The sequence below is a fragment of the Panthera tigris genome, chromosome D3 (genome assembly GCF_018350195.1).
Source record: "Panthera tigris isolate Pti1 chromosome D3, P.tigris_Pti1_mat1.1, whole genome shotgun sequence".
Taxonomy (NCBI): Eukaryota; Metazoa; Chordata; class Mammalia; order Carnivora; family Felidae; genus Panthera; species Panthera tigris.
In genome coordinates this window covers 29,677,021-29,703,042 of record NC_056671.1, presented here as the reverse complement: position 1 = coordinate 29,703,042, position 26,022 = coordinate 29,677,021, and the positions used below count along the sequence as shown (strand labels likewise).

The following is a 26,022-nucleotide window of genomic DNA, read 5'->3' as shown; positions in this document are numbered from 1 at the left end:
CCGTTATAATGAATATTTGGCAATAAAAGGAATGAAGTACTGATACATGCTACAACAGGGATGAACATGAAAGTATTACGCTAAGAAAGAAGCCAGACACAAAAGGTCATATGTGGTATGATTCCATTTATATGAAATATACAAAATAGCTAAATCTACAGGGACAAAGTAGATTTTTGGTTGCCTCAGCCTGGGGGGATGAACTATGGGTGGGGGGTGATTCTTTTGGGAGTAATGAAAAATGTTCTAAAATTGTAGTGATAGTTGCCTAACTGTGAATAGACTAAAATCCATTGAATCATACACTTTAAAAGGATGGCATGTATGGTTTATGAATCTCAATAAAACTGTTTAAAAAAAAAAATCAGGGGCACCTGAGTAGCTCAATCAGTTAAGTGTCCAACTCTTGATTTTAGCGCAGGTCATGATCTCACGGTTCTTGAGTTCAAGCCCTGCATTAGGCTCTGCACTGACAGCACAGAGCCTGCTTGGAATTTTGTCTCTCAAAGTAAATAAATAAACTTAAAAAAAAACAAAATCAAAGCAAACACAGAAACAGTGGTTCTCAACTAAGGGCAATGTTGTCCCTCTCAGACAGGTTTAGAAATGCCTAAGGGTGCCCTTACATCATCCCAATGACAAAGTTGGCCACTGGCATCTAGTGGACAAGAAACAGGGACAATATGACACAGATAATCCACACACACATACCAAAATGCAGCGTACAACACAACCTCACTGAGAAATACTGCTTTAGGATAATTACAGATTGAATTTACAAACCGTGTGTGAGGTGCTTACTATGTGTGTCACATGGTGCTAGGCACAGGAAGTAGAAGGGAAACAGATTTCAGGCTCCCACCTGAATCAGAACTCACTGAGATAGATATCAATATCACAACACAGCAAAAGTCACACTGTGAGCAGTGCCCAAATAGAAGGGGGCACAATGATGGGTGGGTCACACCAGGCCCCAACAGGCTGTCCAGCCAACAGGCATTCCCCCATTTCTTTGCTGGCAAACTTCTGGTTTTGTATGCAGTCACACTGCTCCCTATTGTGACACAGGGGTAAATCCTGACTGGTCTAAACCTGTCCGACAGGTAGCCACCAGCTGCTAGTGGCTATTGTGCACTTGAAATGTGACTCTTCAGAATTGAGAAGTGCTGAGTGCAAAACACCACCTGGATTTCTGAGATCTTGTATTTATTTTATTTTATTTTTTTAATTTTTTTTTTAACGTTTATTTTTTTTTTCAACGTTTTTTTTTAATTTATTTTTGGGACAGAGAGAGACAGAGCATGAACGGGGGAGGGGCAGAGAGAGAGGGAGACACAGAATCGGAAACAGGCTCCAGGCTCCGAGCCATCAGCCCAGAGCCTGACGCGGGGCTCGAACTCACGGACCGCAAGATCGTGACCTGGCCGAAGTCGGACGCCCAACCGACTGCGCCACCCAGGCGCCCCTTAACGTTTATTTATTTTTGAGACGAGAGAGACAGAGCATGAGCGGAGGAGGAGAGAGAAAGAGGGAGACACAGAATCTAAAACAGGCTCCAGGCTCTGAGCTGTCAGCACAGAGCCCGACGCGGGGCTCGAACTCACAGACCACGAGATCATGACCTCAGCCGAAGTTGGATGCTCAACCGACTGAGCCACCCAGGTGCCCCCTTGAGATCTTGTATTTAAAAAAAAAAAAAAAAAAAAAGAATGCAAAATATTTCAGTAATAATTATTGATACTGATTATATGTTGAACCATATTTTAAACATATTGCATTACGTGAACTATTTACAAAATGAACTCCCAAATGAATTTTTAAAAATTTTAGTGGGACTACTAGAAAATTTTAAAGTACAGCTGTGGCTCACAGTATGTCCCCACTGGACAGCACTATCCTACTTCAGCCAGTGATTGCTACAGGGTGGGGTGGGGGTAAGCCATGTGTCCTGGTTCTGGATAACATGTGAGGGGCCTGTGGGCAGCTTCTGGGATAGGTGTCTTTGCTCTTGGTCACATCACACTACATGTATGATAAAACTTCACAGACATAAACACACACATATTAACACTGGAGAAATCTGAATAAAGTCAGTGGACTGTATTACTTAATTTTCTGGTTATGATATGATGCTATGGTTATGCAATAGGTGAAGGGTACTGCCAATCTCTCTATATTATTATAATTACATGAGAATCGACGATTACCTCAAAATAAACAGTTCAAAGAGACAGAGAAGTGAAGGGAAGAGAAGGTCCTCTTCCGACCCTGGACACTGGGGCCCTGCAGGAGTCTGCAGTACTGCAGCAGTTTTCTGACAGCTGGGTAAAAGCTGGACTGAATTGAACCAAGGTCAGGAGAAGAGGAACAGGCAGAATTCAGGTCCTTGCTCACATCACTGAGTTGCTGGATTAACCAGCTAAGAGCACAGAGCATGCACCATCAGATTTTGTCAGGTGCAGTAACTTTCCCTTTGCAAAGCTAAATTGAGTTGGGGGCTTCCTTACTTGGGAGTCAAAAGTGACCTCACCAGTACAAATGGTGACTGCAGAGAACACAGAAGGGTAAGATTCACCAAGACCAGGGGATGGGGAGTTTCAGAGAAGACTCAGGAGGAGGAAGATGAGTACCCTAAGCAGAAGGGGCAGCCTCCTAAGCAGGAATAGAGGTCATGTTCCTGAGAAAATGCGATGTCTCTCTCTCAAAGTTAACAGGAATTTGATGCAACAATTAGTTTTGAGTACCCTAGACACAGCCCAACTTAGGGTCAACTGGTGGAGGGCACTGACCTGTAGCCCACACAACAAGGAAGCAAAGCTGTTTAAAAGAGGCTGGTATATGGGGCGCCTGGGTGGCTCAGTCGGTTAAGCATCCGACTTCGGCTCAGGTCATGATCCCACAGTTCGTGAGTTCGAGCCCCACGTTGAGCTCTGTGCTGACAGCTCAGAGCCTGGAGCCTGCTTTCACATTCTGTGTCTCCCTCTCTTTCTGCCCCTTCCCTGCTCATGCTGTGTCTCTCTCTGTCTCAAAAATAAAAAAACATTAAAAAAAAAAAAAAAAGAGGCTGGTATCCAGCACACATCAGGGAGAGTTGATGATAAGCCTGTGAGGCTTTGCAAAGAACTCCTGAAATGGAAAAGCTTGCACAGAGACAAAGGTACTTCCAGTTTTCGAAAGACAACATTAATCAGTGCAACTGATGCCCATCCCCAAAAATATTCTGGAGGAGTTCACCAGAACCTGGTATGTGTGGGCACTGAAAGGAGACAGCAGTGAGCCTCAGGAGCCAGCACGGAGACCGGACAAACTGCAATGTCAGAGAGACTCTATTTCCTCTCCCACCAGCTGGCGGGGGGCACAGCAAGGAAGTACAAGACTTCTCCAGAGAGCCTTCATTTCATTTTAAAAACAATTCTTGGGGCAGCCTTTGATATACAAGGCCTCAGGGATACAAAGATGACTCACAAGTCTGCAGTTCTGAAGCCCAGAGGCAAAGACATTCAGGGCAGCTGACTGGAGCACTGACCACAACATTGGCTGAAGTAAACACTTGTTCTGCGCCTGCCCTGCAGGAGCACCATCAACCTATTTAGTCCCCTGCCCACTGTGAGAGGCAGGGACTTATGAGTTTTACAGATGAGAAACTGAGGCACAGACCATTAGAAGGAAGACTACTGTCACTGCTGGAATGTCTCCACCTGTGAACATCTTACCTTCTAAATAACAGGTAAAACTAGCACCACCATAAGTACCACCATAAGTTCAGGGTGACAATGATATGGGACAGGAGTAGCCCAGGCAAGAAAGGAACTCAAGATGGAATAAATTCCTGCCTTAAAGAACTAAGCACTCAAATCACAAAATTAGAAAAGGACAAAGAGCAAACACCAAGGAAAGAGAAGACATCATAACATAAAAGCAGAAGTTAACATAAAAGCAAAAATTAGCTATTCACAACACAGAAAAAGAATGAAATTTCTACTTCATAATACTAAAACTAGTATGATCATCTTACCCAAATCCACTAGAACACAAAAAACACATTCCAATCTCACATATGAACACATACAAAAACACTAAAGACTAGTAAACTTAACACAATGGAATTATTTTAAAAAATAGTCCACAGTGAAAGAGGGGTTAATTCAGAAAGGGAAGAGAGATTTAATTAACAGGTCACTTTGAAAACCCATATCATAAAATTTAATTGACAAGTAATATGGCCTTTAATGAAATCCACTCATTCCTGATTAAAATTAAAAGATTTGAGAGCAACATCAACAAAATAGCAAAGCAAGCAGCTCCAAACTCCTATTCCTCCACAGAAACATAAAACAAAACAAAACAAAACAAAAAATGCACGCAAGAAACTGTCAGAACCAATTTTGTAAAAACTTGGGAAAACAGTCCAAGGTTTACAGCAACTAAATAAACCAAGAATCAAGAAAAAAAGCAACTGAAAAATGGTGGGAAAGCTTTTGTGGCAATTTTACCTGCCCTTACTCTACCTCCTCCCAGGCTGGGCAACAGACAGTCTTGCAGATGGCAGCCTCTGTTTCCAGTGTGGGACCCTGGTCCCCGGCTCCAGAGGGAGCAGAGCAGAACTTACTTGCAAATTATTGTGTCTGTCTGTTCTAATGTGTCCAGGGGCTACCTGAGGCGCTGACACACAGTGCTCATCTCTGTTTTGCCTAACTCAGAATCCACATAGGGTGAAAAATCATAGGCACTGCTCAAAAACATTGTAAGACACAAGCCACCTGGAGCAAAAGATAATGATTAAGACTTCCTAAAGTAATGGAGGAAAAGCCAAGAAGAAATCTAGCGAAATTAGGACATTCAAAAGTGCTCAACCACACTGGGGAATTGAGAAAGCCATGCACATGCCTCGAACAGGCTACATGCTCAGAAAAGTCCTGAGAAGATCTGAAATTTTCACCCACTGTCTAACTATAGCCTCAACACAAGCAACAAGTAAAGGCTTGGCTCTGTGTTGAAGTAGTACCCTAGACAGAGCCAATCTGCACAGACCGAGACTCTTTTTTTAAGGCTTCTGGCAATCAAGGAAATTTCAGCCCAAACACTGGTAGAACACAAGTGAAACCTTTAACAATCAAGAATAGCAAACCCCAGGGCGCCTCGCTCAGTCAGTAGAACACGCATCTCTCGATCCTGGTGTCAGGAGTTCAATCCCCATGGTGGGTGTAGAGATTAAACAAACAGGGGTGCCTGGGTGGCTCAGTCAGTTAAGCATCCGACTTCAGCTCAGGTCATGATCTCACAGTTCATGATTTGAGCCCTGCATCAGGCTCTGTACTGACAGCTCAGAGCCTGGAGCCTGCTTCAGATTCTGTGTCTCCCTCTCTCTCTGCTCCTCCCCTGTTCATTCTCTGTCTCTCTCTCAAAAATAAACACTAAAAAATTTTTTTTTCAAACAAACCAGCAAACCTTGGGCAAGAGGGAGAATCTGATTCCAGATTACAATATTCAAATGTCCAGTTTTCAATAACAACAACAACCACCACAAAGTATACAAAGAAAAAGACGGGCGCCTGGCTGGCTCTGTCAGTAGAGCACATGATCTTGGGGTTATAAATTCAAGCCCCATGTTGGGTGTAGAGATAACTTAAAAATAAAATCTTTAGGGGCACACCAGGGTGGCTCAGTTGGTTAAGTGTCTGACTCTTGTTATCTGCTCAGGTTGTGACCTCATGATCAGGAGATGAAGACCCACGTTGGGCTCTGTGCCGAATATGGAGCCTGCTTGGGATTTTCTCTCCCTATCTCTCTGCCCCTCCCTTGCTTGAGGATGCTCGCACACACACTCTCTCAAAATAAATAAACTCTAAAAATAAATAAATAAAGGGACTCCTGGATGGCTCAGTCAGTAAAGTGTCCAAATCCTCATTTCAGCTCAGGTCATTATCTCTCAGTTTGTGGGATGGAGCACCGTGGTGGGCTCTGCGCTGACAGCACGAAGCCTGTTTGGGATTCTCTCTCCCCCTCCTTCACGCACACATACGCCCTCTCTCACAAAATAAATAAACTTTAAAAAACCTTAACATTTATTTATTTTGAAAGAGACAGCACGTGCAAGTGGGAGAGGAGCAGAGAGAGAGAGGGTCAGAGGACCTGAAGCGGGCTCTGTGCTGAAAGCAGATAGCCCAATGCGGGGCTCAAACTCATAAACTATGAGATCATGACCTGAGCTGAAGTCAAATGCGAGCTAAGCCACCCAGGCGACCCTAAGATTTTTAAGTAATCTTTATATTCAACATGGAACTTGAACTCACAACCCCAAGATCAAGAGTCGCATGCTCTACCAACTGAGCGAGCCAGGAGCCCCAATTATAACCCATTTAAAGGAATAAAATAAATCAACAGAAACCACTCCTGAGGAAGTCTAAACACTGGGCTTACTAGACAAAGAATTAAAATCAACAGTCTAACACATGCTCAAAGAAGCAAAAGAAATAGCAGACAAAGAGCTAAATAAAACCAGGAAAATGATGTCTGAACAAAATGAGAATGCCAATAGACAGAAATTGTAAAAGGAAAACAAATTTTAAAGCTAAATAGCACAATAAGTGAAATGAAAACTTCAGTAGAGTAATTGGACAGTAGGTTTGAGTAAGCAGAAGGAAGACTAAGAAAGAATCACCTGAAGTTAGAAAAACTGAAATTATCCAGTCTGTGGACCAGAAAGAAAAAGGAATAAGGAAAAGTGAACAAAGCTTAGGGATATATGGGACACCATCAAGAAGACTAACATATACATTGTGGGAGCCCAAGCAGGCTAGGAAACAAAAAAGGGGCAGAAAGAATATATGAAAAAATAATGAGCAAAAACTTCCCAAGTTCCATGAAAGATTAATCTACACATCCAAGAAGCTTAATGAACTCCAAGGAGAATCAACTCAGAGAGATCCATACCAAGACACATAGTCAAATCACCAAAGAGATAATCTTGAAAGCCATAAAAGACAAATGATATGTCTGGATCTTCAGTAAGACAAACAAATGGTTTCTTACCAGAAACCACAGAGGCCAGAAGGCAGTGGAATAACATATTCAAGGGGCTGAAAAGACCGTCAGCAAAAACTATCCTCCAAAAATGAACGAGAAATTAAAATATTCCCAAATAAAAATTGAGAGGGGCACCTGGGTGGCTCAGTGTATTAAGCAACTGATTCTTGGTTTTGGCTCAGGTCACGATCTCATGAGTTTATGAGACTGAGCCCCTGACAGTGCGGACCCTGCTTGGGATTCTCTCTCTCTCTGTTCTTCCCCTGCTCGCGCACATGCATTGTCTCTCTCGTGCTCTTTCAATCAATCAATCAATCAATCAATCAATAAACTTAAAGAAAAAAACCCTGAATTATCACTTTCTCTAAAAGAAATACAAACAAGAACCCACCCTTCAAGCTAAATGAAAGGACAGTAGCTTAAAGCCATATGAAGAAATAAAGAACAAAATAAATGTAACTACACAGAAAAATATAAAAGCTAATGTTATAGATTATTGCACTCTGGGTTTGTAGCTGCTCTTCCTGACAATAACAATATAAGAATGGGAGGTAATGGAGATGTATAGAAGCATAGTGCTTGAATACTACTGAAATTAAGTTGATATTATTCAAACTAAATTGTTAAAAGATTAAGATGTTAATTGCAATCCCCAAGGTAACCTCTAAGAAAATAGTAAGTATATATAAAGAAAGAAAGGAATCAAAACAGTATGAAAAATCAACCATATATATATATATGTGTGTATGTATATATATATATAGCAGTAACAGAGGAATTCAGGAACATAAAGCATATAAGACATCCAGAAAACAAACAGATAAATAACAGAAGCAAATTCTTTCTTAATCACTTGAAATGTAAATGGGATAATCTCTCCACTTAATAAAAGAGATTGGGACACCTGGGTGGCTCAGTCAGTTAAGCATATGACTCTTGATTTCAGCTCAGGTCATGATCTTGCAGCTCATGGGTTCAAGGAAAACAATTTTAAAGCTGAATAGCACAATAATGAAATGAAAACTTCAGTAGAGTAACTGGACCGCAGGTTTGAGCTTGCACACCGGGCTCTGTGTGGACAGTGCAGTGCCTGCTTGGGATTCTTTTTTTCCTCGCTCTCTGCCCCTTCCCTGTTTGTGCACTCTCTTAATAATAATAATAATAATAATAATAATAATAATAGTAATAGTAATAGTAATAATAATAAATAAAAGACAAGAGATTGCCAGAATGGATAAGAAAATGCAATTCATCTATATGCTGACTGCAAGAGACTTGCTATACAAAGACATAAAGTTAAAAGTAAAAGATGCAAAAGATATTCCACGCAATTAATAACCAAAAGATGACTATATTATTATCAGACAAGACAGATTTTTAAGTAAAAAGGATTATAACGAAGGATATTATATATTGATAAAGGCTCAATCCATCAAGAGGATACAAAAATTATAAACCTATAGACAACTAACAAACATAAACCAAAATACATGAAGCAAAAATTGACAGAGTGAAGGAAGAAATACAAGTTTTAAATAATATTTGGGGATTTCAGTATCCCATTTTCAATAACAGAACAACAGAAAAGATCAACAAGGAAATGGAATACTTGAACAACCAATTAGACCTAACATATACAGAACACTCCATCTAATAATAGCAGAATACACATTCTTCAAGTGCTTATGAAACATCTTCCACAATAATCCACATGTTAGGCCACAAAATAAGTCTTTAAATAAATTTTGAAAGATTGAAATCACACAAAGTATCTTTTCTGGCCAGCATGGAATGCAACTAGAAGTCAAAAATGAAAGGAAAACCAGAAAACTCACAAATATGTGGAAATTAAACATACTCTTTATTTTTTTAATGTTTGTTTATTTTTCAGAGAGATAGAGACAGAGCATGAGCAGGGAGGTGCAAAGAGAGAGAGACACACACACACACAGAATCTGAAGCAGGCTCCAGGCTCTGAGCTGTCAGCACAGACCTCAATGCAGGGCTTGAACTCATGAACCACAAGATCATGACCTGAGCCAAAATTGGACACTTAACCAACTGAGCCACCCAAGCACCCCCATACTCTTTTCTTTACATGTTTATTTATTTTGAGAAAGAGAGAGAGTGAGAGCACATACCTGCTCATGAGCAGGGAAGGGGCAGAGAGAGAGAGAGAGAGAGAGAGAGAGAGAGAGGGAGGGAGGGAGGGAGGGAGAGAATCCCAAGCAGGCTCCAACACTGTGAGCATGGAGCCTGGATGCAGGGCTTGATCTCACAAACCGTGAGATCATGAGCTAAGCTGAATCAAGAGTTGGACACTTAACTGACTGAGCCACCCAGAAAATTAAACATATATATATATACACATATATATATGTATATATAATTTATATGTATATATATATAATTTATATGTATATATATAATTTATATGTATATATAAATTATTTATATGTATATATAAATTATTTTATATGTGTATATGTTATTTATTTTTTTTAAATGTTTAATGTTTATTTATTTTTGAGAGAAAGAAGAGAGAGCACAAGCAGAGGGAGGGGCAGAGAGGGGAGCAGAGGATTTGAAGCAGGCTCTGAAGCAGGCTCAGAGCCATCAATGCAGAGCCCAACGTGAGGCTCAAACCCACGAGGCGGGAGATCATGACCTGAGCCAAAGTCAGATGCTCAACCAACTGAGCCACCCAGGTGTCCTGGAAATTAAACATAATTTTTTTAATTTTTATTTTTGAGAGAGAGAGAGAGAGAGAGAGAGAGAGTGTGTGTGTGTGTGTGTGTGTGTGTGTGTGTGAGAGAGAGAGAGAGAGAGAGAGAGCAAGAGGAGGAAGGGCAGAGAAAGAGTTGGGCAGAGAAAGGGGAACAGAGGATCTGAAGCTGGCTCTGCACTGACAAAAGCAAGCCTGATATAGGGCTCAAACTCCCGAACCACAAGATCATGACCTGAGGTGAAGTCAGATGTTCAACTGACTGAGCCACCCAGAAATTAAACATATTAAAAAAATATATGTTTATTTTCTTGACCCGGTTAAAGAAAAAAAGTCACAAGGGAAATTAGAAAATACCTTGAGATGAATGAAATTTAAAGCACAACAAGTAAAAACTTACGGGATGCAGTGAAAATAGTGCTCAAAAGGAAATTTACAGCTATAAGAACAATAAAGATCTCAAATCAATAATCTAACTTGACACCTTAAGAAATAAGGAAAGGAAAGGAAGAGCAAACTAAACCCAAAGCCAGCAGAAAGAAGTTAATAACAACAATTACAGAAGAGATAAATAAAACAGAATAGAGGGGCGCCTGGGAGGCTCAGTTGGTTAAGTGTCTGACTTCGACTCAGGGCATGATCTCACAGCTCTTGAGTTCGAGCCCTGCATCGGGCTTTGTGATGCCAGCTCAGAACCTGGAGCCTGCTTCGGATTCTGTGTCTCTGGCTCTCTCTGCCCCTCTGCCATTCACACTCTCTTTGTCTCTCTCAAAAATAAATAAACATTTTAAAAAATGTTTTAAAAAGTAGAAAAACAATAGGGAAAAATCAATGAAAGCAAAAGTTGGTTCTTTGAAAATATCAATGAAAAACTGACAAACCTTTGCCTAGACTCAGGAAAAAGAGAGGAGACTCCTATTACTAAAATCAGAAATTAAAGTGGGGACATTACTCCCAATTTTACAGAAATAACAAAGATTATATGAGAGTAATATAAACAATTGGGTACACCAACAAATTAGATAACTTAGATAAGATGGACAAACTCCTAGAAATAATCTGCTAAAACTGAACCAAGAAGAATCTAACTAGATCTATAATGACTAAAGAGATTGAATCAGTAACCAAAAACCTCCCCTCAAGAGTGCTGAATCAGATGGTTTTACTGATGAATTGTACCAAATGTGTAAAGAATTAGCACAGATCCTTCTATAACTCTCCCAAAGAGGAGTGAACACTTCGTAACTCATTCTATAAGGCCAGCATCAGCCTAACAGTGAAGCCAGACAAAGACACTACAAGAAATTTACAAAATCTTACGAATTTTAAGCCAAACTCCTCAACAAAACACTAGCAAACTGAATTCAGTAGCATATTAAAACGATTATTCACCATGACCATTTGGGATTTATCCTAGGAATGCAAGGATACCTAATATACAAAAATCAATCAGTGTCATATACCACATTAATAGAATAAAGGGAAAAAAATCACAATCATCTCAAGTGATGCAGAAAAAGCATTTGACAAAACTTAACACACTTTCATAATAAAAACACTTTATAAACTAGGTCTTGAACTCAACAAAAGCTATATATAAAAAAGCTACAGCCAACATCATACTCAATGGTGAAAGTCTGAAAGTTTTTCCCCTAAAATCAGAAATAAGACATGGATGCTTGCTTTTATCACTTCTATTCAACAAAGTATTGGGGTCTTTAGCCAGGACAATTAGGCAAGAAGCAAAAGATATCCAAATTGAAATGGAAGATATAAAACTACCTTTATTCAGAGAGGACCTGATTTTATACATAGAAAACCCTAAAGATTCCACAAATACACACACAAGCTATTAGAACTAATAAATGAGGGTTGCTTAGGTGGCTCGGTTGGTTAAGCATCTGACTCTTGATTTCAGCTCAGGTCATGATCTTGTGGTTTGTGGGAGCAACCCCTGCTTCCACTGGAAGCTAATGCAGAGCCTGCTTGGAATTCTCCCTTCTTCCCTCTCTCTGCCCCTCCCCCGCTCACTGACACGCACACATGCTCTCTCAAAATAAATAAATAAAAATTTTTAAAAAATGGGGCGCCTGGGTGGCTCAGTCGGTTAAGCGGCCGACTTCAGCTCAGGTCATGATCTCACAGTCTGTGAGTTCGAGCCCCGCGTCGGGCTCTGTGCTGACAGCTCAGAGCCTGGAGCCTGTTTCAGATTCTGTGTCTCCCTCTCTCTGACCCTCCCCCGTTCATGCTCTGTCTCTCTCTGTCTCAAAAATAAATAAACATTAAAAAAAAAAAAAAATTTAAGAATAAAAAAAAAATGAATTCAGCAAAACTGGAAGATACAAAAGCAACACAAAAATATCAGTTGTATTTCTATACACAATGAATAATCCAAAATAGAAACTAACAAAACCATTCAAAATAACATTGTAAAGAATAAAATACCTAGAAACAAATTTAACCAAGGAGACTTAGTTATAGACTGAATGTGTTCCCTCTAAATTCATATACTGAAGCCCTAACCCCCAGTGTGACTATATTTGGGGTCAGCGAGCAATTAAAGTTACATGAGATCATAAGGTGGAGTCCTGATCCAATAGAGTTAATGTACAGTAGCTCTCCTTTATTCGCAGGGTATACTTTCTAAGACCCACAATGGATATCTGAAACCACAGATAGTACCAAATCCTATATATACTATGTTTTTTCCCACACATACATACCTATGATAAAGTTTAATTTATAAATTAAGCACAGTAAGAGACTGACAATAAAAAAGTAGAACAATTATAACACTACATATATACTATAATAAGAGTTATGTGAATGTGGTCTCACTCAAAATATCTTATTGTACAGTACTCTTCTTCTGGTGATGATGTGAGACAATAAAATACCTACATGATGAGATGAAGTGAGGTAAGTGATGCAGGCATTATAATGTAGCATTAGGCTACTGTTGACCTAAAGATATGTCGGAAGGAAGATCATGTGCTTTGGGATCATGGTTGACTTTGGGTAACTGAAGCCACAGATTGGGGCAGGGAGGACCTACCTTACAAGAAAAGCACCAAAGAGCTTTTGCTCTCCCTGTCCATGAATCCAGGAAAGGCCATGTGAGCACACAGTAAGTAGGCAGCCATTAGCAAGCTAGGAAGAGTCCTCCCCAGAAACTAACCCTGTCAGACCTTGATCTAGGACATCTAGTCTCCAGAAATGTGAAAAAATTAATTTCTGTTGTTTAAGCCACCCAGTCTATGGTGTTTTGTTACAGCAGTCTGTGCTAATACAGAAGCATAAGACTTACACACTGAAAATTACAAAACACTGCTGAAAGAAATTAAAGGCCTAAATATACGAAAAGACATCCTGGGTTTACGGATTCGAATACTTAATATTCAGATGACAATACCACCCAAAGATTCAATGTGAACTCTACCAAAATCCCAAGATTTATTTCTGCGAAATGGAAAAACCCATCCTAAAATTCATATGGGATCTCAAGGAACCTTGAATAGCCAAAAAAATCTTGAAGACCAAAAGGGTGACTGGCTGGCTCAGTTGGTACAGCATGGGACTCTTGACCTTGAGGTCGTGAGTTTGAGCTACACATTGCAGGTAGAGTTGAATAAGGAAGGAAGGAAGGAAGGAAGGAAGGAAGGAAGGAAGGAAGGAAGGAAGGAAGGGAGGGAGGGAGGGAGGGAGGGAGGGAGGAAGGAAGGAAGGAAGGGAGGGAGGGAGGAAGGAAGGAAAAGACCAAAGTTGGAGGATGGAGGACTCACACTTCCTTATTTCAAAACTTACGACAAAGCTACAGTAACCAAAACAGTGTGACTGGCAAAAAGACATACAGACCAACAGAACACAGCTCAGAGCTCAGGAATAAACCCTCACATGTATGTTCAACTGATTTTTGACAAAGATGCCAACCAAGGTCAAAAGGGGGTGGGGGCTGGCTGGTTCAGTTGGTAGAGCATGAGGCTCTTGATCTCAGGGTTGTGAGTTCAAGCCCCACATTGGGTATAGAGCCTACTTAAACAAACAAACAAACAAACAAACAAACAAACAAACAAAAGGGGCACCTGGATGACTCAATCAGTTAAGTGTCCAACTCTTGGTTTCAGCTCAGGTCGTGATCTCATGGTTTGTGGGTTCAAGCCCCACGTTGTGCTCCATGCTGATAGCTCAGGACCTGTTTGGAATTCTCTCTTCCTCTATCTCTGCCCCTCCCCCATCACGAGTGTGGGTGCTCTCTCACTCTCTCTCTCAAAAATAGATAAACTTTGGGGGGGGGGGGGAATCAAGAAGACCTACATGACTTGGATTTCTTAAATATGAGCCCCAAAGCACAGGCAACAAAAGAAAAAAATAGATAAAATGGACTTCATTAAAATTAAAAACTTTTGTTCAAAGGACACTATCCAACCGGAAACTAATGTTAACGCTGTGTATCAACTAGCACTTGAATTAAAAAAAAGAGAGAGAGAGAGAGAAAGACACTCTGAAGAGTGTGAAAGGAAGGGCGCTTGGGTGGCTCAGTGGGTTAAGTGTCCAACTTTGGCTCAAGTCATGATCCCATGGTTCATGAGTTCAAGCCTGGCATCTGGCTCTGTGCTGACAGCTTGGAGCCTAGAGCCTGCTTTGGATTCTGTGTCTCCCTCTCTCTCTGCCCCTCTCCCACTTGTGCTCTGTCTCTCTCTCTCTCAAAACTAAATATAAATTTTTTAAAAAGTGTGAAATGACAGTCCACAAAATGGGAGAAAATATTTGTAAATCATGTATCTGATAACGGTCTAATATCTAAACTGTATCAAGAATTCCTACAACTCAAAAACAAGGAGAAGACCAACACCCAACTAAAAATGTTTATGGCCACTTTATTCATAATTGCCAAAACCTAGAAGCAGACAAGATGCCCTTCAGTAGGTGAACAGACAAACTGTGGTCCATCCAGACAGCAAAATATTACTCCATGCTAAAAAGGAGCTGTCAAGCCATGAAAAGACAAGGAGGAAACTTAAATGTACTGTATATTACTATATCTGAAAGAAGCCAGTCTGAAAAAGACTACACGCTGTATGATTCCAAACAAATGCCATTCTGGAAAAGGCAAAAGTATGAAGACAAGAAAAAAATTAGTGGTTGCTGGGGTAGGGTGGTAGCGAGGGGAGAAGGGCAGGGAAGAATGTGTAAGTAGAACACAGAGGATTTCAGGGCAGTGAAAATACTCTGTATGATACTGTAACAATGGATACATGCCATCATACATTTTCCCAAACTCACAAAACATAAAGCACCTACAGTGAACACTAATGTAAACTATGAGCTTTAGGTGATGATGACGACGTCGGTGTAGGCTCATCAATTTTAACAAATGTACCATTCTGGTAGGGAATGTCCATAATGGGGGAGGTTATGCATGCATGGGGCCAGGGAGATATGTAGGAAATCTCTATACTCTTCTCTTAATTTTGCTGTGAAGCTAAAATTGCTCTTTAAAAAAAGAAAGAGGGCAAAGGCCTTGCTTGAATTAACAGAAATAAATATGTTACCCAAAGAACATATACAAATGGCCAATAAGCACATGAAAAGATGTTCAACATTCATAGTCATGAGGAAAAAGCAAATCAAAACCACAATGGAGGGGCGCCTGGGTGACTCAGTCACTTAAGCGTCCAACTCTTGATCTCCACTCAAGTCATGATCTCATGGTTTGTGGGACAGAGCCCCACATCAGGCGCCGAGATTAGGGCACTGACAGTGAGGAGTCTGCTAGAGATTCTCTCTCCCTCTCTCTCTGCCCCTCCCCCCCCAAACAAAAAGATAAATTTTATGTTGTATATTTTACAATTTAAAAAAATGAAGCAAATTTTTTTTTAATTTAAAAGAAACTTTCAAGAATTCTTGAATGAACAAAAAAACCCAGTATTTTTCCCAGAAACAAAGGACTGATATACAGAATTCATACAATTCAAAGAAGCACACTAAAACTCCAAAAGATAACAGATTACAGAAATATAAATAAGAAAAACCTTCAACTACAATAACAAAATTAAAAATGCATTGGGGCGCCTGGGTGGCTCAGTCGGTTGAGCAGCCGACTTCGGCTCGGGTCATGATCTCGCAGTCCGTGAGTTCAAGCCCCGCGTCGGGCTCTGTGCTGACAGCTCAGAGCCTGGAGCCTGTTTCAGATTCTGTGTCTCCCTCTCTCTGGCCCTCCCCCGTTCATGCTCTGTCTCTCTCTGTCTCAAAAATAAATAAACGTTAAAAAAAAAAATTTTTTTTTTAAAATGCATGTTACTATGGTCTGAATGTTTGTGTAGCCCCAAAATTCATATGTATAATATTTTTAAATTTTTTTAATGTTTGTTTGTTTTTGAGAGAGAGTCAGAGCAAGCAAGGGAGGGGCAGAGAGAGAGGGAGACAGAATCCAAAGTAGGCTCCAGGCTCTGAGCTGTCAGCACAGAACTGGATGCAGGGCCAAACTCACCGTGAGATCATGACCTGAGCCAAAACGGATGCTTAACCGACTGAGCCACCCAGGCGCCGGCCCAAAATTCATATATTGAAAACCTAATGCCTAAGGTGATGGTCTTAGGAGGTGGGGCCTTTAGGAACTTAGATCATTAGGGAAGAGCCCTCATGAATGGGATTAGTGCCTTATGAGAGGCTCCAGAAAGCTAGCTTGCTCCTTCTGCCATGTGAGGATGCAAGGGAAGTCTGTGACCAGGAACAAGGCTCTCACCAGACTGGCAGGCACTATGATCTCCAACTCCCAGACTTCAGAACTATGAGAAATAAATTTCTGTTGTTATAAACTAGATACAGAAAAATAAATTTTTTCAGATATTTAATTCTGTTGTCTGTTGTTCTAAACTAACCAGCTCCTGGTTATGTAACAGCCTGAATGGGACCAAGACACAAATCCAATTGAGTACTTTTGCACCTATCCAATTGGCAACAATGATTTCTTTCTGTATGCTTGTTTCACAGGCTCTTTACTACATAACTGCCAAACAGTTTTGCAGGCAGCCCCACAAAGGCTTTAATAATATAGAAGAGACTAAGCACTTCACACACAAGCACTTACTAAACTTTTACAACAATCAGTGAGATGAAGTACTCCTTTTAGATGTAAGGATATAGGGACAAACTGATTAACTAACTTGCCAAAGATCCCCAAACCAGTTAGGGCAGGGCTGGGGTTCTCACCTGGGGTAATCGGACCCCACAGGCTGGTGCTGAAGTACTGCCATTCAGAACCCCTTTAATAACACCCAGCAACCTTCATGACATACAAAGGACATGTGCAGGCACTTTGCAGACAGTGGCCATGAGAATATAAATTGGCACAACCTTTCCAGGAGATAACTTGATGATACACAGGCTTATAGATATATATAATATAATCTTCCTTCTGGTCAGGCTGTATTTTAAAATCAAATCTAAAATAAACAGGGGCACCTGGGTGGCTTAGCTGGTTAAGCGTGCAACTTCAGCTCAGGTCATGATCTCACGGTTCATGACTTCAAGCCCCTCGTCCGGCTCTGTGCGGACAGCTCATAGCCTGGAGCCTGCTTCAGATTCTATGTCTCCCTCTCTCTCTGCTCCTCCCCTGCTCCTTCTCTCTCTCTTTCTCTCTCTCTCTCTCTCTCTCTCTCTCTCAAAAATAAACACTAAACACAATTTTTTAATTAATAAAAATAAAAAATAAAATAAACAAAGATGCACACTAAGACTTTCACATAAAGATGTTCTTGGGCAAATTATTTCACTTAAAAAACATTTTTTTAAAATCCATTAACTTTCTAAAACTATACACCCAATGTGGGGCTCAATCTCACAACCCTGAGAAAAGAGTTACACGCTCCACCGACTGAGCCAGCCAGGCACCCCTTTCAAGGATAAATTATTTTAAAACTGGAAAAACAACAATCCAAATGGCCAAAATCAAAGGAATGATTGAATAAATATATTATGGGATTTGTACAGTTATCAAAAATTATGTTCACAGAATTTCAAGGCAATGACTAAATGATGAAAGTATGTAATAATTATGAAATTACCAAATGGTTCATTAAAAATTGCATGCCGGGGCGCCTGGGTGGCTCAGTCGGTTAAGCGTCTGACTTCGGCTCAGGTCATGATCTCACTGTTCGTGGGTTCAAGCCCCGCATCGGGCTCTGTGCTGACAGCTTGAAGCCTGGAGCCTGCTTCGGATTCTGTGTCTCCCTCTCTCTCTGCCCCTTCCCCGCTCATGCTCTGTCTCTCTCTGTCTCAAAAATAAATATTAAAAAAAAAAAATTTTTTTTTTAAAGTGCATGTAAAAAGGTTGGGAGGAGTTGCAAATGGTTAAGAGTGAACATGTTCATTGAGTCAGAAATTCGAGAAGGCTCATCACCATACCTCCAGTTTCTAAAGGGCAGGTGCCCAAAAACTTACTGAATTTCTTTATGTTAGGCTTATGGGATTTTTTTTCTTCCTTAGACATTACCTCTGAATTTCAAATGAAAAAAAAAAAAAAAAACAACTATATAAAACTAAGCACTTAAGGGGAATAAGCCTGAAGTGCCATGGTAACAATGAAGTGTCTCGAGGTAGCACCACACCTGGTTCACTTTCCCTCTCTGGGGGGTCCAAGTCTGTCCTTGCTCTGAGTTATAGCTAGGGCCTATTTACTAAGTAGGACCAGCACCCTGTGGTCAAAGCATGCTTCTGGACTACTATGTCTTTATCAGCCTGGCTCTGCTTTCACCCCAGTTGGGTGGACCCCAGGTGAGTCTAGGTAGAAGACTCCCCAGCCCCTGTGGTGCAGGAACACCTGAGGCCCAGGTGTGGGGTATGACTGGGGGCCATGGAGGGGTTAGTTGCCAAGAGCACCGTAACTGCTTCCTTGAAATGCTCCCCACACCAAGCCAGGAGCCCTGGGCAGTAATTGAAGGACACAAGAGAGGGGTGGGAAGAGGCAATGGAATGGGGAGAGAGTAGCTATGGCCTACTGTCTCTGGCACTAGCTTCCCCTAAATGAAAGGCAAGGCTTTGGCCTAGACACTCCCCAGAACCTGGACTCAAGCACGCTACATTCCACCAGCCAGTCTCCACCTTGGGACTTATGAGACCACAGCTCGTTCCACAGGCTCCACCAACATGACACCAGAGACAGGTCATATGGTCCTGGCCATCCTTCCACTTAGCACCTAACAGTTCTCTACAGCAGACAAGGCCAGAGGTCACCGGCTGAACCTTCCCAGCCAGAGGCTCCTCCACAATCTATATACTGTGCCCTGAGCCCCACCATCGCCAAGCCTGGAGAAATCTAAAGGACTCATCCTCATAGCCAGACTGGATACTCCCAGGTTTAAAATTTTTGAGTGTGTACTGAAATGCTACAAAAGCATATCTTTCCTTACTTATCCAAATGATTATGAAAATAAAGCAGGAATCCAATATCTACTGCTGTGTCTCTTCTAAAAAGGCATGATCTGTAACCAGCATTAAGAAGAAAGTATCTACAGTAAGCATGTTCCATGTTCTGCTTTGGCAAAGTAGCCACTCTGCCCACAAGGAAAGAGTCTGTACAATAGGGTAGGGCAGGGACAGGCACAGGAGAAGGGCCTGAGGCTCACAGGGAAAGTGGGGATGAAAAGAGGAAGCAGTGGAGGTAGAAGAACAGGAAGTAAGGGGGCATTCATGCAGAAGTCCCGGTTGGGAGCCAGGGAGACTAGAAGGCACACGGTGTCCAAGCAGGCTACGTCACAGACAGATGGTGTGGCTCTGGAGAGAGGGCAGGAATAGAGGCAAAGACAGGACTCCTTCATGTACAGTAATAATCTAGTAAGCTATGATGCTGGAAGATGCAGGGACCCCAAGAAACAGCATGAAAGATGGGCAAGAGACTAAACAAGGTCCCTGTCTAAGAGCTCAGAGGAAGCAGCAGGAAGACAGGTGTGAGTGGCACAAGGTCACAGAACCAGGGGCTGGGACACCGCATGGGCTCCAAAGGCTGGGGAGGCAAGTGGGCTCCAGGGCTGCAGAGCCCAAGGCATGAGGACAAAGGGGAGCCCATGTGCTCAGTGTGAGGTGGTTCCAGGAGGGTGGGAGAAACTGGAACTACAAATTGGAGTTAGTACAGGAGGAGACTCGGGGGGTGAGGAGATGAAAAGATGAAAAAAGAGCAGACACTAAATCGAGAGGACAGTAAGGCCACAGGAAGGCCCTTGCCAGGAGCAAGCCTGAGCCTATCTGAAGGCAGAAGTCCGTGAGGCAGGGGGAGCATGAGCTGTGGGGTTCAGACAGTGGAAGCAGAAGCCCCAGACAAGACACTGGGTGAGGGGACCAGGTGGGCTTGTTAGACAAAGGGATTTGAGACCAATGACAGGCACATATTGGAGGGGACCAGGAATAAAGCCCAGAACGCAAGGGTCCAGAGGGTTAGACATCCAGATGCAAAACCAGGTGGGGAAGCAAAGAAAAGATCTAGATGGGAATGTCCGCCATCTCCTAAGAGAGGTCAGAGAAGGCAGCACTGTCTGGACAAATGGGACCAGACACAGAGAAGCCAGGGAAGACAGGAGCACAAACACACACTCCTTTCCTGGGCCGATAACCAAAGAAGTGGAAAGCTCGGGCCCCCCAGAATGTTAACAAAACCAGGGCAAAGACAGGATTCTACTTAGGAACCCGAAGTTAGAGTCCCTGCCTTATTATACCCTAGAGTGACAGCCCGCCTCTGTGCCTGTTGGCTGCTTCACCTAAGAGCCTACTTGGGAGCAGAGAGGTAAGCCCAGCACACACATCACCTTGAAGAATAATCTGATAAGAAGTGGAAGTGTTCAATACTCACAGGAACAATAAGCCCTTGCCAAGTCAATAAATTAGCTTCATCAACCTGGATGTTACGGAAGTTTTTCATTCCACATTTGCGGATTTCTTCAAGCTCCTGTTGATTAACAAAGCATAAAGGGGTGTCAAACAGGGGAAAGCACCACACATTAAGATCCCTCCTGACTCCCTCAAATTAAACCAAGTGTCAACACCACCAATGACAAAATTTTAAAGTGTGGACTAGACCGCGCTCAGTCTGGTTAAGAGGCCCAGAGCCACAGTGGTCCCCTCAACCCTTGCCCCAGACCAAGACAAACCCCCACCTTGATGACCCCATGGAACTCGGTGGGACAAATAACTGTCTTCTGCAGACACACTGCCTCCTCTTTGGGCTGGTCACCAGACCTTTGTTTAAACACCCTCAGACCCCTAGACAGGGCAGCCACGTGGCAGGGGCGCAAGAAAGGTGTTACAGACCTGACTTCTTTCAACCAAGATTTATTAAGCTATGAGTCAGGTGCTGAGGATATAAAGATAAACAAAACTGGGGACTAGAGCCAAATACATACCTACCAGGTTTTCAACCCAGTGCTGTAGGTGTGATTTCGGAACTCTGCCTCAGCACGGACACACAGGGAAGAGAACAACTATCCACTCTGGGGTGGAGAGGGGGACATGTGCCTTTCACTGAGCCTTCACTTCCTCGGCTTCAACACAGACCCAGAATCAAACACAACAAAGGGGCAATGACTACGCAACAGAACTCTTTGCAAATGAGGGATTATTATTAAACAGTTCATGCCACAAATGCCATTTGGTCCAGAAAGCACAATCACCATGACTACTTCAGGGCCCTGCCCGAGAAGTCTTTAGTCTACAATTGTCTTGTTACTTGTTTCTCAACTGTGCACCGCTGCTTCTCCAACAACTCAAGTCAACATCAAGAGGCATTTTGACCCAAGCCACCCACTGTGCACTAGCCTGCCCACATTCCCAATATTCCTCCATTCTCAGACACCTGGAGTGACACAATCCCTCCAATGTCTCAACCTGGTCTCTTGTCCTTGGTACAAAAGTCTCCTCAACATCTCTTGGGTACACTCTTTTTGGCATCCTCAGAGCACCACCTAGCTGAGTTCTGCCTCTCCTGCTGAGCAGGCAGAACAGCTTCCTCACTGGCCCTGGCTTCCTCCTTGTTGGTCCAGCCCACGCACCCTTTTGGAACTTAGAAGCCCCTCTGTGTGTGATGCTATGGCTCACGATGGCACCAGAGGCTCTGAATAAGCCCAAAAGATCCTCTGCACCTTACATTCCCATCACATAGGCAACAGTTTAAAAGGCCCCATGAGCAAACAATTCCAAAGAAAGTAGGAAGTGAGCCAGTGTTACAGGTTCTAAGTTGGAGGATGTGTGGTATGGAGTAGGCAGAGAAGGACAGTGTGTCAAATGAAGACACAGAACAGGCAGTTGGGATGTGCTAGTGCTTCATGGCAGGTGACACACCCAACCACGTTTCTTCCTACAGGATGCTGGTGCTTGTCAACCCTAGCTGCCCAGCCCACCACTGGGGCTTAGGCCCCAGCCCTGGAAATTCTGGTCCAGAAACTGTGGGGTAGAGTCTGAAATAGGGATTTTTAACAAGCCACACAGTGACAGGAAAGAACCACCATCACTGGGAGATGAGCTCCACTTCTAAGCAATGCTCAGCTTCCATCAGGAAGCTGGTTGCAATGGTTGTGGCCACTGCAATGGGGAAGGTGTGGTCTGGCTCCTCTTCCCGAGCCTGCAGGGAGGAAAGCATGGAACCTGAGAGACCACTCACTTGCCAACTGCCATCTGGTCTTCCTTCTAATGCCCAAGACTCATCAGAAATGCTCCCCTGGGGACAATGAAACCTTCAGGATGGGGAATAAATAAATCTCACTCTAACACTCTGCCCCACTCCCCAAAGAGCATATAAGCTCCATGAGGGTAAGCTTGAGGGCACAGATCTAAAAGCCTCAGGAGCTCATGGTCATGCTCACTTGCTTAATTATCAGGGTAGTGAAGGGACATCTGGAAGCTGGGGCTTGGGGAAGAAAAGGCTCTGGAATGGGAAATGCTCTCCATGTATTTTGATTTTCTGATCCCTGGTATAAGATATCAGAGTAAGATTCCTGGTTAGAGACAGAACATATCATATGTCACTTAAGAGCTGAATCTTAACCAAGCTATCAGAAATGTTTTAAACCACATACAGGTAGGAAAACAATTTCAGATAGAACATTGAAACTAGACAACAAATGAGATTATATTCAATTTTCATGGAAAAAAATTAATTTTAAAATAATCTGTAAATTTACTCTATGGCTTCAGAAATTCACATACTAATAACAATAGGAAGTATCAGTAATAAACACAAGAAGGTAAATTTCAAAAGAATTACAAAAATGAAGCAAGATGAGACTCAACTGCGGGCGGGGGTGCAGAGAGGGCACCTACTGGTGCTCTGATATCAAGAGATACATGAACAAAGATAAAACAAAAACTGTGGGAGGGGCGCCTGGGTGGCTCAGTCCATTGAGTGTCTGACTTCGGCTCGGGTCATGATCTCGTGGTTCGTGAGTTCGAGCCCCGTGTCAGGCTGTGTTGACAGCTCGGAGCCTGGAGCCTGCTTCGAATTCTGTGTCTCCCTCTCTCTCTGCCCCTTCCCTGCTCATGCTCTGTCTCAATCTCTCAAAAATAAACATTAAAAAAATTTTTTTTCAAAAACTGGGGGAAGATGCCATCCCTCTCACCCCCTACTAGAGAAGAATGGGCAACACTAATGTCAGCTGAACTGGGAGGTTCAAGAAATCCAAAGCTCAGTTTATCGATTACTAGTTATCAGATAAACTCTCAACTTGCTATCAAGTTAAGCTCACCAAAGAGCAGAAGAGACAAACTCCTTTGCATAATTCTAACCAACAAGAAGAAGTGATTGTAAGGCAGAAGTGAGAGAAACCAAGACAAACAAACAAGCAAGCAAGCAAGCCCTGTAATCTCCAGGGAATGCTAGGCAGCGTTTCTCAACAGGGTGGCATAGGCATCCAGATAGGACTCTGCACTTGACCATCCTGAGCCCAGCCCATTACATGCCAAGCATTGTGACACCACCCCACCCTGGTTTCCCAATATCCTCTAGAGCCCCAGCTGCTGAGAACCACTGACACCATTGGTAGCCAGGATGGTAAAAGTCCTGCATTGCACAAGCAGGTCCTCCAGATAAGAACTGCTTGGCCCAAAATGCCAATCACACCCCACCAAGGGAACAACTTGAAGAGGATGGATTCTAGTCATTCAGAGAAAAGACAGGTTCATCTGAAGGTCTGAGATTGGAAAAGGCAAGATGACTCAAGAGGCTTAACAAACCCTCAAGCAAAAGTGCACCCCTATAACTGAGAATAATCCTCAGATGGAAGAACTGGGGAAGGAATTTAAAGAAACCAATGTAAATGCAAAGTTCAAATTCAAGGGGTGCCTGGGTGGCTTGGTCAGCTAAGTATCCAACTGTTGATTTCGACTTAGGTCATGATCTTGAAGTTTGTGAGTTTGAGCCCTGCGTAAGGATCCATGCTGACAGTGCGGAGCCTGCTTGGGATTCTCTCTCTCTCCCTCTCTCTCTGCCCCTCCTCCATGTGCTCATGCTCTCTCTAAATAAATAAACTTAAAAAAAATTTTTAAGTTCAAATCAAAAGGATATTATTACAAATGATGCGAAAAAAGGGACCTGACAAAGGAAAACTGTGAGTGGCCTGGCTCTAGAACAGAGTCAGGAAGACCAAAGCCAAAAACGACAGGAGCTTACAAAATAAGGCCACAAAAGTTTGTTTCAGTTCTGCTAGGAGCAAGAAGCTGTCCTGGGTCAGCTGCTCCAGGCTGATGGCGCCAGTACTGACAAACCAAGAGAAGAGTGCGAGGGAAAGCAGAACCAGCCAGTGAGCTCATTCCTTCTCCCAGTAGGAAAGAGCAGGCTTCCCACCCAGAGCAAGTGATGAGGGAGAAAGACAGCAATGCTTCTCAAAATGAGGTCCATTTCTGAGCCCAGAGGTGGATCTCAGTGTATTGAGGAACTTGAAAGAGCCTGGGTATGCTGCCCAGCTCTTCAAAAAGAGAAAAGCCCACTGCCCAGACTATAGCCCAGAGAGCTTGATGCCCATGCCAGGCAGGAGTGTGGCACAGTCCAGAAACAGACTGCTGCCTAACAATTCTGCAGGCACTAACAGGAGACAGCCCTGGCCCTGCACAGAAGCCTCGGCTTATTCCTGAGAGGACAGCAGGAATCAACTATATACAGTGAGCTCTCCGTCACATAACTCCAGTGTATGCATCCAAGTTCAGGCAAAGTAGTTAACAGTCTCCGCCCCCCCCCCCCCCCCCCCCCCTTCTCTGGAGATCTATGCTGGTGCCTGGAAAAGCAACCATTCAAAATCTCCCGGGGCAACCCTCACGCAGCACTGACGGAGAACCCTTCAGGAGCCAGCGATTCTCAACTAGCTGTGGCCATGGTCCTCTTTAAGAAATCCATTCAGCAGACAGATGGGGGCGCCTGGGTGGCTCAGTAGATTAAGTATCCCACTCTTGATTTCTTCTTCTTTTTTTTTTAAATGTTTATTTTTGAGAGAGACAGAGTCAGAATGTGAGTGGGTTAGGGGCAGAGAGAGAGGGAGACACAGAATCTGAAGCAGGCTCCAGTCTCCGAGCCGTCAGCACAGAGCCCGATGTGGGGCTCGAACTCACAGAGTGTGTGAGATCATGACCTGAGCCGAAGTCAGACACTCAACCGACTGAGCCATCCAGGCGCCCCCCCCACTCTTGATTTCGGCTCAGGTCATGATCTCACAGTTTCACGAGTTCAAGCCCCACGTTGGGCTCTGTGCTGGCAGCATGGAGCCTGAGAGTCTGACACTTTCTCTCTCTCTCTCTCTCTCTCTGCCCCTCCCCCACTTGCACTCTGTCTCTCACAAAATAAATAAAAACTTTAAGAAAAATAATAAGAAAACAAGAAACGTATGCAATCACCCCATGTGTCTGGGAAGAAGCTGGGAGCCAAGTTTGGCTGGAGTCTAAACTAACATTAGGGGACTCTCAATTAAGAGAGTGTACCCAAAGGCCCAGGGGGAATTGTTCAACAACCACATGCAGAGAGATGGGGCAGAGAGGGAGTGTGGAGGGAGAAAACCTAACTTGTGCTGAGGCCTCATTCTAGACTTGCAGAAACAGTCTCCTGAGTAAGGCTGGGCACCTATGCCAGGGGATCCCCCAGTGACTGTGAGCTGCACTCCTGCTTAAGAACTACCATGCCCATCCAATCCTGTCTTTTAGAAAGGAAGATCCTGAAGCCCTGATTAATTCAGTGTCATTTCCATGACTAGAAATAAGCTCCTAAAAGAGCTAACACCTCCCACTAAGCCAGGCACACAGAAGCA

General features: G+C 43.0%; 1 protein-coding gene across 3 annotated transcripts in view; it reads right to left on the bottom strand.

The window, feature by feature from the left end:
• UBE2L3 (ubiquitin conjugating enzyme E2 L3) overlaps positions 1–26,022 on the bottom strand; it is a 76,076-nt gene that overhangs the window by 32,650 nt on the left and 17,404 nt on the right. For 2 of the 3 annotated variants that reach the window (XM_042963119.1, XM_015541558.2), the window contains one exon: positions 20,595–20,690. The exons of the other annotated variant lie outside the window; for it this stretch is intronic. In XM_042963119.1, coding sequence (XP_042819053.1) covers positions 20,595–20,690 — 96 coding nt within the window. The remainder of the gene's footprint in view (positions 1–20,594; positions 20,691–26,022) is intronic. 3 annotated transcript variants of the gene reach the window in all.